We start from the raw sequence: 13,096 nt of genomic DNA, 5'->3' as shown, positions 1-13,096 counted from the left end.
GAAAAACCCCGAAAAATCACCAAAAAGAAAACCCCTAAAAATAACCAAACAATCCCAAGAAAATCCCAGAAAAATCCCTAAAAAAATCCTCAAAAAATCCAAAAAAATTCCAAAAAACCAAAAAAATTACTAAAAAACCCCGAAAAATCCCCCCCCAAAAAACCTTAAAAATATCCAAAAACTCCCAAGATAACCCAAAAAATCCCTTAAAAATCCTAAAAAAAATCACCAAAAATCCCCAAAAAATAAAAAAATCCATTTTTTTTAAATCCCCCAAAAAACACCAAAAATCCCAAAAATATCAGAAAAAAAACCACCCAGAAATCCAAAAAACAAATTTAAAAATCCCCCAAAAAAACCTGAAATATCACAAAAAAAAAAACCCTAAAAATATCCAAAAAATCCCAAGAAATCCTCAAAAAATCCCTAAAAAAAACCTCAAAAAATAATAATAAAAAAAATCCAAAAAAATTCCAGAAATAATCCAAAAAATTTACAAAAATAAGCCACCAAAAAAAAACCCAAAAAATCCCACAAAAAATCAAAAAAAATTCCAGAAAAAAACCCAAAACCTCCCTTTAACCCCCCTAAAAAAAACCCAAATAACTCCCAAACCCCTCCCAATCCCTCCTATAAAAACCACCACAATTTCACCTCCATTTTCCTCTTTTATTCCCTTTACCCCTCACTCCCCTGCAGCTCCCTCACGTTTTCCCTCATAAAAACCACCACAATTTTATCTCCATTTTCCTTTTTTTCCTTTTCCCCCTCACTCCCCTCACGTTCTCAGCAAAAACCTGGGCCCATCCCCACTGTCCCTCATAAAAACCACCACAATTTCACCTCCATTTTCCTTTTATTCCCTTTTCCCCCTCACTCCCCTCACGCTCTGGGCAGACACCTGGGCCCATCCCCGCTGTCCCTCATAAAAACCACCACAATTTCATCTCCATTTTCCTTTTATTCCCTTTCCCCCTCACTCCCCTCACGCTGTGGGCACACACCTGGGCCCATCCCTGCTGTCCCTCATAAAAACCACCACAATTTCACCTCCGTTTTCCTCTTTTATTCCCTTTCCTCCCCCTCACTCCCCCCTCACGTTGTGGGCACACACCTGGGCCCAACTGCCCTCATAAAAACCACCACAATTTCACCTCCATTTTCCTCTTTTATTCCCTTTCCCCCTCACTCCCCGTACACCTCCTGCAGCTCCCTCACGTTGTGGGCAGACACCTGGGCCCATCCCCGCTGTCCCTCACAAAAACCACCACAATTTTATCTCCTTTTCCTTTTATTCCCTTTCCCCCTCACTCCCCTCACGTTCTCAGCAAAAACCTGGGCCCATCCCCACTGTCCCTCATAAAAACCACCACAATTTCACCTCCATTTTCCTCTTTTATTCCCTTTCCCCCCTCACTCCCCGTACACCTCCTGCAGCTCCCTCACGTTGTGGGCAGACACCTGGGCCCACCCGCTCACAGAAACCACCACAGCCTCCATCTCCATTTTCCTTTTATTTCCCTTTATCCCCTCACTCCCCTCACGCCGTGGGCAGACACCTTGGCCTATCTGCCCACAGAAACCACCACAGCCTCCATCTCCATTTTCCTTTTATTCCCTTTATCCCTCACTCCCCTCACGTTGTGGGCCGACAACTGGGCCCATCCAGCCACTGTCCCCCATTAAAACCACCACAATTTCACCTCCATTTTCCTCTTTTATTCCCTTTCCCCCCTCACTCCCCGTACACCTCCTGCAGCTCCCTCACGTTGTGGGCAGACACCTGGGCCCACCCGCTCTCCCCGATGTGGAACACTCTGACCGTGCCCCCGGAGTAGGCGTCTCTCCTGGCAGCCTGGTAGATCGCCCTCCGTGCCAGCTCCCAGGCCTCCCGCTCCGAGCCCACGCCGCTGCTCAGCCCTCGGTCCAGGACGCCATAGGCGTACGAGGAGCCCGAGCCCACAGCGAAGGCGGGCCCGGCCACGCGCTGGCCGTCGTTGTCCACGTAGTACAGGCCTGGAAATGGAGGAAATCATTCGGTTGGGGGGCGTGGCTAAGGAGTTTGGGGCGTGGTTAGTGAATTTGGGGGCGTGGTTAGTGAGTTTAAGGGGGTTAAAGTTGGCGTGAGGGCATTTGGAGTGAATTTGGGGGCGTGGCTACCAAATTGGGGGCGTGGTCAGCCAGTTTGGATGTATGGTGACTCCATTTGGGGGCGTGGCTTCTGCATTGGGGGCGTGGCCACTCCATATAAGGTTGAGGCATCTCAATTTGGCAGCGTGGTTTCCAGTTTAGGGGCGTGGCTACCGAGGTTGGGGGCGTGGCTACTGACTTTGAGTGACAGAGTGAATCTGGGGATATTGGAAGTGATTTGGGGGCTTTTAAATGTGAATATTAGCCAAGAGCTTGGGGGCGTGGCTACCCCATTGGGGGCGTGGCTAAAGAGATGGGGCGGGGCCAGTGACTTTGAGTGACAGGTAGTGAAGCTGGGGCTTTGAAATGGGAATTGAAATGGGAATTTTGGGGGTTTTAAATATGAATTTAAATGGGAATTTTGAGGCTTTGAGATGGAAATTTAAATGCCGATTTTGGAGATATTAAATGCGAATTTTGGAGCGAAAAAAATGGAAATTTTGGAGCTAAAAAATTGGAATTTTGGAGTTAAAAAAATGGGAATTTTGCGGCTAAAAAAATGTGAATTTTGCAGGTAAAAAAATATGAATTTTGGAGCTAAAAAATGCGAATTTTTAGGCGAAAAAAAGTGAATTTTGGGCTAAAAAATGCGAATTTTTAGGCGAAAAAAATGTGAATTTTGGAGCTAAAAAATGCGAATTTTTAGGTGAAAAATGCAAATTTTGGCCTAAAAAAAAAATATCATTTTTTCCATATTTTTAGGTGAAAAATGCAAATTTTGGCCTAAAAAAAAAATATCATTTTTTCCATTACCTGGCCCGCGCTTGTCCCAGCCGCACACCATGGTGCCCAGGCTCAGCCCCATGCCCTTGTACTGTACACCAGGTTGGCCAGCAGCTTGGGGGCGGGGCTACACCATTGGGGGCGTGGCTAACGGGCTGGAGGCGTGGCTAAGGACTGGAGGGGCGGGGCCAGTGACTTTGAGTGACAGGGAGTGAAGCTGGGGCTTTTCAATGGGAATTGAAATGGGAATTTTGGGCTTTGAATGGGAATTTAAATGCCGATTTTGGAGCTATTAAATGCGGATTTTGGAGGGAAAAAAATCGCAATTTTGGAGCGAAAAAATGGAACTTTGGGGCTAAAAGAATGGGAATTTTGGGGCTTTTAAATAGGAATTTTGGGCTAATAAATGTGAATTTTGGAGCGAAAAAAAGGGAATTTTGGGGCTTAAAAAATGGCAATTTAGGGCTAAAAAAATGGGGTTTTTTGAGCGAAAAAATGGCAATTTTGGGGCTTTGAAATCGAATTTTTTGGGGCTAAAAAATGCGAATTTTGGATCTAAAAAAATGTGAATTTTGGAGCTAAAAAATGGGAATTTTAGAGCGAAAAAATGTGAATTTTGGGGCTAAAAATGCAAATTTTTAGGCGAAAAAAAGTGAATTTTGGGGCTAAAAAATGTGAATTTTTAGGCGAAAAAATGGGAATTTTGGGGCTAAAAAATGCGAATTTTTAGGCGAACAAATGTGAATTTTAGGGCGAAAAAAAAGGCAATTTTGGGCCTAAAAAAATGCGAATTTTTAGGCAAAAAAAAGTGAATTTTGGGCTAAAAAATGTGAATTTTTTAGGCGAAAAAAAGTGAATTTTTAGGCGAAAAAAATGTGAATTTTAGGGCAAAAAAATATGAATTTTGGGCCAAAAAATGCGAATTTTGGAGCTAAAAAATGCAAATTTTTAGGCGAAAAAATGGGAATTTTGGGGCTAAAAAATGTGAATTTTGGGGCGAAAAAATGGCAATTTAGGCCTAAAAAAATGGGGTTTTTTGGCTAAAAAAAAGGCAATTTTGGCCTAAAAAAAATCAGTTATCCCATTACCTGGTCCGCGCTTGTCCCAGCCGCACACCATGGTGCCCAGGCTGAGCCCCATGCCCTTGTACTGGTACACCAGGTTTGCCAGCAGCTTGGAGGCGGGGGCTACACAATTGGGGGCGTGGCTACAGCATTTGGGGCGGGGCTAACAGACTGGGGCGGGGCCAGTGACTGAGTGACAGGGAGCGAAGCTGGGGCTTTGAATGGGAATTTTTGAGGCGTTCAAATGGGAATTGAAATGGGAATTTTGGGGTTTTAAATGGGAATTTAAATGCCGATTTTGGAGCTATTAAATGTGAATTTAGGAGCGAATAGAATGGGAATTTTGGAGCGAAAAAATAGGAATTTTTGGGCGAAAAAAATGTGAATTTGGGGCTAAAAAATGCAATTTTTTGGGCTAAAAAATGCGAATTTTTAGGCGAAAAAAATGTGAATTTTTAGGCGAAAAAATGTGAATTTTGGGGTGAAAAATGCAAATTTTTAGGCAAAAAAAATGTGAATTTTGAGGCTAAAAAATGCGAATTTTAGGGCAAAAAAAATATGAATTTTGGGCCAAAAAATGCAATTTTTTGGGGCTAAAAAATGCGAATTTTTAGGCGAAAAAAATGCAATTTTTTGGGGCTAAAAAATGCGAATTTTAGAGCTAATAAATGTGAATTTTGGGGCTAAAAAATGCGAATTTTGGGCCTAAAAAATGGCAATTTTGGGGCTAAAAAATGTGAATTTTGGAGCTAAAAAAAGTGAATTTTGGGGCGAAAAAATAGGTATTTTTGAGCGAAAAAAAAGGGATTTTTGGCCAAAAAAATGGGAATTTTGGAACGAAAAAAAGGTAATTTATTCCATTTTTTTCCATTACCTGGCCCGCGCTTGTCCCAGCCGCACACCATGGTGCCCAGGCTGAGCCCCATGCCCTTGTACTGGTACACCAGGTTGGCCAGCAGCTTGGGGGCGGGGCTAACGGGCTGGGGGCGTGGCTATCCCATTGGGGCGTGGCTATGCCTTTGGGGGCGTGGCTAACGTACCTGGCCCGCGCTTGTCCCAGCCGCACACCATGGTGCCCAGGCTGAGCCCCATGCCCTTGTACTGGTACACCAGGTTTGCCAGCAGCTTGGGGGCGGGGCTATCCTTTGGGGGCGTGTCTATCCCTTTGGGGGCGTGGCTAAGGACTGGAGGGGCGTGGCCAGTGACTTTGAGTGACAGGGAGTGAACCTGTGGCTTTGAAGTGGGTATTGAAATGGGAATTTTGAGCTAATAAATGGGAATTTTTAGGCGAAAAAAATGCGCATTTTGGAGCTAAATAATAGGAATTTTCAGGTAAAAAAATGGGAATTTTGGGCTAAAAAATACAAATTTTGGAGCTGAAAAAATACGAATTTTGGGGCTAAAAAATGCGAATTTTGGGGCTAAAAAATGCGAATTTTTCAGGTAAAAAATGTGAATTTTGGGGCTTTTAAATCGAATTTTTTGGGGCTAAAAAATGCGAATTTTGGATCTAAAAAAATGTGAATTTTGGAGCTAAAAAATGGGAATTTTGGAGCAAAAAAATGGCAATTTTGGGCTAAAAAAATGGGTATTTTGGTGCGAAAAAAATGCCAATTTTAGGCGAAAAAATGGGAATTTTGGGCTAAAAAAATGCGAATTTTTAGGCAAAAAAATGTGAATTTTGGAGCTAAAAAATGCGAATTTTTAGGCGAAAAAATGCAATTTTTTGGGGCTAAAAAATGCGAATTTTAACGCTAATAAATGTGAATTTTGGGGCGAAAAAATGCAATTTTTTGGAGCTAAAAATGGGAATTTTGGAGCTAAAGAAAGTTCAATTATTCCCAGTACCTGGTCCACACACACCAGGTTTGCCAGCAGCTTGGGGCGTGTCTATCCCTTTGGGGGCGTGGCTATGCCTTTGGGGGCGTGGCTAACGTACCTGGCCCGTGCTTGTCCCAGCCGCACACCATGGTGCCCAGGCTCAGCCCCATGCCCTTGTACTGGTACACCAGGTTTGCCAGCAGCTTGGGGGCGTGGTTAATGAGCCGGGGGCGTGGCTAACGAGCCGGGGGGCGTGGCTAACGTACCTGGCCGCGCTTGTCCCAGCCGCACACCATGGTGCCCAGGCTGAGCCCCATGCCCTTGTACTGGTACACCAGGTTGGCCAGCAGCTTGGGGGCGGGGCTACACCATCGAGGGCGTGGCTATCCCCTTGGGGGCGTGGCCAGTGACTTTGAGTGACAGGGAGTGAAGCTGGGGCTTTGAAATGGAATTGAAATGGGAATTTTGGGGCTTTTAAATGGGAATTTAAATGCCGATTTTGGAGATATTAAATGCGGATTTTGGAGGGAAAAAAATGGAAATTTTGGAGCTAAAAAACAGGAATTTTTGGGCGAAAAAATGGGAATTTTTAAGCGAAAAAATTGGAATTTTGGAGTTAAAAAAATATGAATTTTGGAGCTAAAAAAATGGGAATTTTTGAGGCTAAAAAAATGTGAATTTTGCAGGTAAAAAAATGGGAATTTTAAAGCTAAAAAAATATGAATTTTGTGGCTAAAAATGTGAATTTTGTGGCTAAAAAATGGCAATTTTGGAGCGATGAAATGCAAATATTAGAGCGAAAAAATGGGAATTTTGGAGCTAAAAAAATGGGAATTTTGCGGCTAAAAAAATGTGAATTTTGCAGGTAAAAAAATATGAATTTGGAGCTAAAAAATGCGAATTTTTAGGCGAAAAAAAGTGAATTTTGGGCTAAAAATGCGAATTTTTAGGCGAAAAAAATGTGAATTTTGGGGTGAAAATTGCAAATTTTTAGGCAAAAAAAATGTGAATTTTGAGGCTAAAATTGCAATATTTTGGGGCTAAAAAATGCAAATTTTGGAGCGAAAAAATGGGGAGTTTTTAGGCTAAATAATGTGAATTTTTAAGTGAAAAAAATGTGAATTTTGGGGCTAAAAATACGAATTTTTCAGGTAAAAAATGCAATTTTTTGGAGCTAAAATGCAAATTTTGGCCTAATAAAAGATCATTTTTTTCCATTACCTGGTCCGCGCTTGTCCCAGCCGCACACCATGGTGCCCAGGCTGAGCCCCATGCCCTTGTACTGGTACACCAGGTTTGCCAGCAGCTTGGGGCGGGGCTAACGGGCTGGGGGCGTGGCTATCCCATTGGGGCGTGGCTAATGTGCTGGGGGCGGGGCCAGCGACTGAGTGACAGGGAGTGAAGCTGGGGCTTTGCAATAGGAATTTTGGAGCTAAAAAATGGGAATTTAAATGCGGATTTTGGGGGTTTTAAATATGAATTTAAATGCGGATTTTGGGGCTTTTAAATGGGAATTTTGGAGCTAAAAAATGTGAATTTTGGAGCTAAAAATGCGAAATTTTAGGCGAAAAAAATGGGAATTTTGGGGATAATAAATATGAATTTTGGAGCGAATAAATGTGAATTTTGGGGCTAAAATTGCAATTTTTGGAGCTAAAAAATGAAAATTTTGGAGCAGAAAAAATATGAATTTTGGATCAAAAAATGGCAATTTTGGGGCTAAAAAATGTGAATTTTAGAGCGAAAAATGGGAATTTTGGGGCGAAAAAATGCAAATTTTGGGCCAAGTAAATGGCAATTTTGGGGCTAAAAAATGCGAATTTTTAGGCAAAAAAATGGGAATTTTGGGGCGAAAAAGATACGAATTTTTCAGGTAAAAATGGCAATTTTGGGCTAAAAAAATGGGTATTTTTGAGAAAAAAAAATGCGAATTTTGGAGCTAAAAAACGGGAATTTTGAGCTTCAAAATGGGAATTTTGGAGCGAAAAAATGGCAATTTTTGGCTAAAAAAAGGCAATTTTGGAGCTAAAAAATGGGAATTTTAGAGCGAAAAAAATGTGAATTTTGGGCCAAAAAAATGCGAATTTTGGAGCTAAAAAATGGTAATTTTTGGCTAAAAAAATGGGTATTTTTGAGCTAAAAAATTGGGAATTTTTAAGCAAAAAAATTATGAATTTTGCAGGTAAAAAATGTGAATTTTGGGGCGAAAAAATGGGAATTTTGCAGGTAAAAAAATGCGAATTTTGGAGCTAAAAATGTGAATTTTAGAGCTAATAATGTGAATTTTGGGGCTAAAAAATGCGATTTTTTGGAGCTAAAAAATGAGAATTTTGGGGCAAAAAAAATACGAATTTTAGGGCTAAAAAAGGCAATTTTCAGCTATAAAAAAAGGGATTTTTGGGCAAAAAAAATGCGAATTTTGAGCTAAAAAAAGGTCATTTTTTCCATTACCTGGCCTGCGCTTGTCCCAGCCGCACACCATGGTGCCCAGGCTGAGCCCCATGCCCTTGTACTGGTACACCAGGTTGGCCAGCAGCTTGGGGGCGGGGCTACACCTTTAGGGGCGTGGCTAAAGAGATGGGGCGGGGCCAGTGACTTTGAGTGACAGGGAGTGAAGCTGGGGCTTTGAAATGGGAATTGAAATGGAATTTTTGGGCTTTGAGATGGAAATTTAAATGCCGATTTTGGAGCTATAAGATGTGAATTTAGGAGCTAAAAAAATGTGAATTTTGGAGCGAAAAAATGTGAACTTCAATGCCGATTTTGGAGCTATTAAATGTGAATTATGGAGCTAAAAAATGTGAATTTTGGGGCTAAGAAAAAGAGAATTTTCGAGCTAAAAAATGCGAATTTTTAGGCGAAAAAAGTGTGAATTTTGGAGCTAAAAAATGCGAATTTTGGGAGCTAAAAATGCGAATTTTTAGGCGAAAAATGGGAATTTTGGGCCAGAAAAATGCGAATTTTGGAGCTAAAAAATGGGAATTTTGGGGCTAAAATTGCAAATTTTTGGAGCTAAAAAATAAGAATTTTGCAGGTAAAAAATGGGAATTTTGGAGCTAAAAAATGCGAATTTTTAGGTGAAAAATGAGAATTTTGGGGCTAAAAAATGTGAATTTTGGGGCGAAAAAAATGTGAATTTTGGGCCTAAAAAATTACAATTTTGGGGCGCAAAAATTTGAATTTTAGGCTAATAAAAGGTAATTTATTCCATTACCTGGCCCGCGCTTGTCCCAGCGCACACCATGGTGCCCAGGCTGAGCCCCATGCCCTTGTACTGGTACACCAGGTTGGCCAGCAGCTTGGGGGGCGGGGCTATCCCTTTTGGGGCGTGGCTATCCCTTTGTGGGCGTGGCTAACGTACCTGGCCCGCGCTTGTCCCAGCCGCACACCATGGTGCCCAGGCTCAGCCCCATGCCCTTGTACTGGTACACCAGGTTGGCCAGCAGCTTGGGGGCGTGGTTAACGAGCTGGGGGCGTGTCTATCCCATTGGGGGCGAGGCTAACGTACCTGGCCCGCGCTTGTCCCAGCCGCACACCATGGTGCCCAGGCTCAGCCCCATGCCCTTGTACTGGGACACCAGGTTGGCAGCAGCTTGGGGGCGGGCTACACCATCGGGGGCGTGGCTAACGACTGGGGGCGTGGCTAATAAACTGGGGGTGGGGCCAGTGACTGAGTGACAGGGAGTGAAGCTGGGCCTTTGAAATGGGAATTTAAACGGAATTTTGCACGTAAAAGAATGGGAATTTCGGGGCTTATAAATGTGAACCTAAATGCTGATTTTGGAGCTATTAAATGTGAATTTTGGCTAAAAAATGGGAATTTTTGGGGCTAAAAAATTGCAAATTTTGGAGCTAAAAAAAAAGAGAGTTTTGGGCTAAAAAATGGCAGTTTTTGGGCTAAAAAAATCGGTATTTTTGAGCGAAGAAAATAGGAATTTGGAGTGAAAAAATGGCAATTTGGGGGCTAAAAAAATATGAATTTTGCAGGTAAAAAATGGGAATTTTGGAGCTGAAAATGCGAATTTTGGAGCTAAAAAATGCGAATTTTTAGGCGAAAAAAATGGGAATTTTGGGGATAATAAATATGAATTTTGGAGCTAAAAAAATGGGAATTTGAGGCTAAAAAATTCAATTTTTAGAGCTAAAAAATGCGAATTTAGGGCAAAAAAAAAGTGAATTTTAGGGCTAAAAATGCAAATTTTTAGGCGAAAAAAGGGAATTTTGGGGCTAAAGAAATTTCAATTATTCCCGTACCTGGCCCGCGGCTTGTCCCAGCCGCACACCATGGTGCCCAGGCTGAGCCCCATGCCCTTGTACTGGTACACCAGGTTTGCCAGCAGCTTGGAGGCGGCGGCCACCGACACGGGCTCCTTGTTGCGCAGCTCCTGCACCCGGCACTGCCGCGCCACCAGGCGCTGCCAGAAGCTGCAGTCGGCGGCGCCGCCGGCCATGGTGCCCAGGATGCGCGGGTTGATGGGCAGCACCTTCAGCACCGACTGCGAGGAGATGTAGGAGCCGGCCGTGGCGCGGGAATCCACGGCCACCGTCACGCCAAAAGGGCTCTGGGGAGGGAAAGTGGAAAAAAAATGGAATTTAAGGGGAAAAAACAAAAAAAAATCGGATTTTTTCGATGGTTTTTGAGGGTTTTGCGGTGGTTTTGACGCATGAAAATTCAGGTTTTTTACACGTATTTTTCGGTTGTTTCGGTGTCTAAAATTCAAATTTTTTATCAGATTTTCCACCCCTACAATCCCCATTTTTTCACTCTGAATTCCCCATTTTTTCTCCCATTTTCTCCCTAAATTCCCCATTTTTTAAGGAATTTTCTCCCTAAAATCCCCATTTTTTCTCTCATTTTCTCCCTAAAATCCCCATTTTTTTTCTCACATTTTCTCCTTAAATTCCCAATTTTTTAGAAATTTGCTCCCTAAAATGCCCATTTTTTCATCACATTTTCTCCTTAAATTCCCCAATTTTTAAGAAAATTTAAAGAAATTTTTCTCCCTAAAATCCCCATTTTTCACCCATTTTCTCCCCTAAAATCCCCATTTTTACTCCTATTTGCTCCCTAAAATCCCCATTTTTTTAGAAATTTTCTCCCTAAAATCTCCATTTTTACTCCATTTTTACTCCCATTTTGTCCCCTAAAATCCTCATTTTTTTAGAAATTTTCTCCCTAAAATCCCCATTTTTAAAGAATTTTTTCCCCTAAAATCCCATTTTGTCTCCTATTTTGTCCCTAAAATCCCCAGTTTTTCTCCCATTTTGTCCTAAAATCAGCATTTTTTCTCCTATTTTTCTCCCCTAAAATCCCCATTTTTTCACCCATTTTCTCCCTAAAATCCCCATTTTTTCTCCCATTTTTACTCCCATTTTGTCCCCTAAAATCCCATTTTTTAAGGAATTTGCTCCCTAAAATCCTCATTTTTTAAGAAATTTTCCCCCTAAAATCCCCATTTTTTTCTCACATTTTTCCCATACAATCCCCATTTTTTCTCCCATTTTTTCCCCTAAAATCCCCATTTTTACTCCTATTTGCTCTCTAAAATCTCCATTTTTTCACCCATTTTGTCCCCTAAAATCTCCATGTTTTCTCCCATTTTGTCCATAAAATCCCCAGTTTTTTCTCCTATTTTCTCCCTAAAATTCCCTTTTTTTCTCACATTTTGTCCCTAAAATCCCACTTTTTCTCCCATTTTGTCCTTACAATCCCCATTTGTCTCCTATTTTCTCCCTAAAATTCCCATTTTGTCTCCCATTTTCTCCCTAAAACACCAATTTTTAAGGAATTTTCTCCCTAAATTCTCCATTTTTTCTCCTATTTGCTCCCCTAAAATCCCCATTTTTTTAGAATTTTTCTCCCTAAAATCCCCTTTTTTTCTCACATTTTCTCCTTAAATTCCCCATTTTTAAAGAAATTTTTCTCCTTAAATTCCCCATTTTTTAAGAATTTTTTCTCCCTAAAATTCCCATTTTTTCCCCACATTTTTCCCCTAAAATCCCCATTTTTTCTCTTATTCGCTCCCTAAAATCCCCATTTCTTCTCTCATTTTCCCCCTAAAATCCCCAATTTTTCCGAATTTCCCCCCACTTTTCCCCCTAGAAACCCCAATTTTCTGCTTTCCCCCCCATTTTCTTCTCTGAAATTCTCCTTTTTTTTCTCAATTTTTGCTCCCATTTTTTCTCACATTTTCTCCCATTTCCTTCCCTAAAATCCCCATTTGTACCCGCATTTTCTCCCCAAATTCCCAATATTTTCTCCCCTAAAATCCCATTTTTTTTCTCTTCAGCTGCAATTTTTGGGGTCCCAGCTACGATTTTTGAGGTCATAAATGGAATTTTTGTGTCCAAAATGGAACTTTTGAAGTTCCCAGAGACAATTTTGGGTCCAAAAATGAAATTTTAAGGCGCCCACACGCGATTTTTAGGTCTCAGCCGCGATTTTTGGATCCTAAACTGGAATTTTACTCTCCCCAGCCGCGATTTTTGGGTCAAAACCAGAACTTTACCCTCCCCAGCCGCGATGTTTGGGTTTAAAAAATAAATTTTGAAGTGTTTTCCCCTCACCTTTAAAGCCAAAGTTGTGGTGCCGTGAAGAATCTGAAACCCGGGTCCCTCCGGCTCCTCCTGAACGCCAAAAGGAGGAGCCGCCAGAACCCGCGGAGGGCCGGAAAAATCCCTCAAAATTTCGGGAATCTCATCGGAATCCTCGGAAAAATTCTTGGAAAAGATTTGGGAAAAAAAATCCGGGAGCTCCGCACGGAGGACGCTGGCGAGCGCCATCTTGGATTCTGGCGGCTGAGGGGAGGCGGTGCCCACAAAATGGCGGCGGTGACGCAGCGGCGGCGCCATCTTGGTTAAAGGCAAAGGCGAAACAACGGCGCAAAATGGCGGCTGCGCATGCGCAGAGTGAAAAGAGAGGATGCGTGAGGCCGCGGCCGCCATTTTGTTTGAGGGCAGAGCGGGAAGGAAAAAGGGCGGGAAGGCGCCGGCGCCATTTTGGTTGAGGGCATGACTTGACGGGTGGAATTAAATCGGCATTAAAGCCTTAAAATGAGGAGAAAAAAAACGAAATTTAAAAACAGGAATTAAGTAATTTATGTTGTGAATTGGAGGAGGAAGGGTTTGGGGGAATAAAACCGCAATTTTGAGGATAAAAATTTGGGTTTTAAGGGGATTTTGTGAGGGGTTTGGGGTGAAATTTCGCAGGTTTGGAACAGTTTGAGGAATGTCTGAGGAGATTTGAGGTATAAATAATTTTGTGAGGGATTTGAGGCAGAAAAATGAGATTTAAGAGG

At 42.1% G+C, this 13,096-nt stretch overlaps 1 protein-coding gene across 2 annotated transcripts; it reads right to left on the bottom strand.

Moving 5' to 3' along the window:
- Window positions 1-1,375: 1,375 nt before the first annotated feature.
- Window positions 1,376-12,624, bottom strand: PSMB5 (proteasome 20S subunit beta 5). 2 transcript variants are annotated; one of them, XM_077173164.1, is made up of 5 exons: window positions 12,366-12,624; window positions 10,127-10,360; window positions 9,160-9,232; window positions 1,704-2,016; window positions 1,376-1,500 (listed from the first exon to the last, which is right to left on the bottom strand). In XM_077173164.1, the coding sequence occupies exons 1-4, from the start codon at window positions 12,579-12,581 to the stop codon at window positions 1,736-1,738; spliced, it is 804 nt and encodes a 267-aa protein (XP_077029279.1). In that variant the 5' UTR covers window positions 12,582-12,624; the 3' UTR covers window positions 1,376-1,500; window positions 1,704-1,735. The 2 variants fall into 2 exon arrangements, with proteins under 2 accessions (XP_077029279.1, XP_077029280.1); XM_077173165.1 differs by lacking the exon at window positions 1,376-1,500 and having other exon boundaries at window positions 1,698-2,016.
- Window positions 12,625-13,096: the final 472 nt, after the last annotated feature.

This window comes from Agelaius phoeniceus, unplaced genomic scaffold (assembly GCF_051311805.1).
Source record: "Agelaius phoeniceus isolate bAgePho1 unplaced genomic scaffold, bAgePho1.hap1 Scaffold_321, whole genome shotgun sequence".
NCBI lineage: Eukaryota > Metazoa > Chordata > Aves > Passeriformes > Icteridae > Agelaius > Agelaius phoeniceus.
Note: the sequence above shows the minus strand (reverse complement) of the source record. Positions and strands in the feature narration are given on the sequence as shown.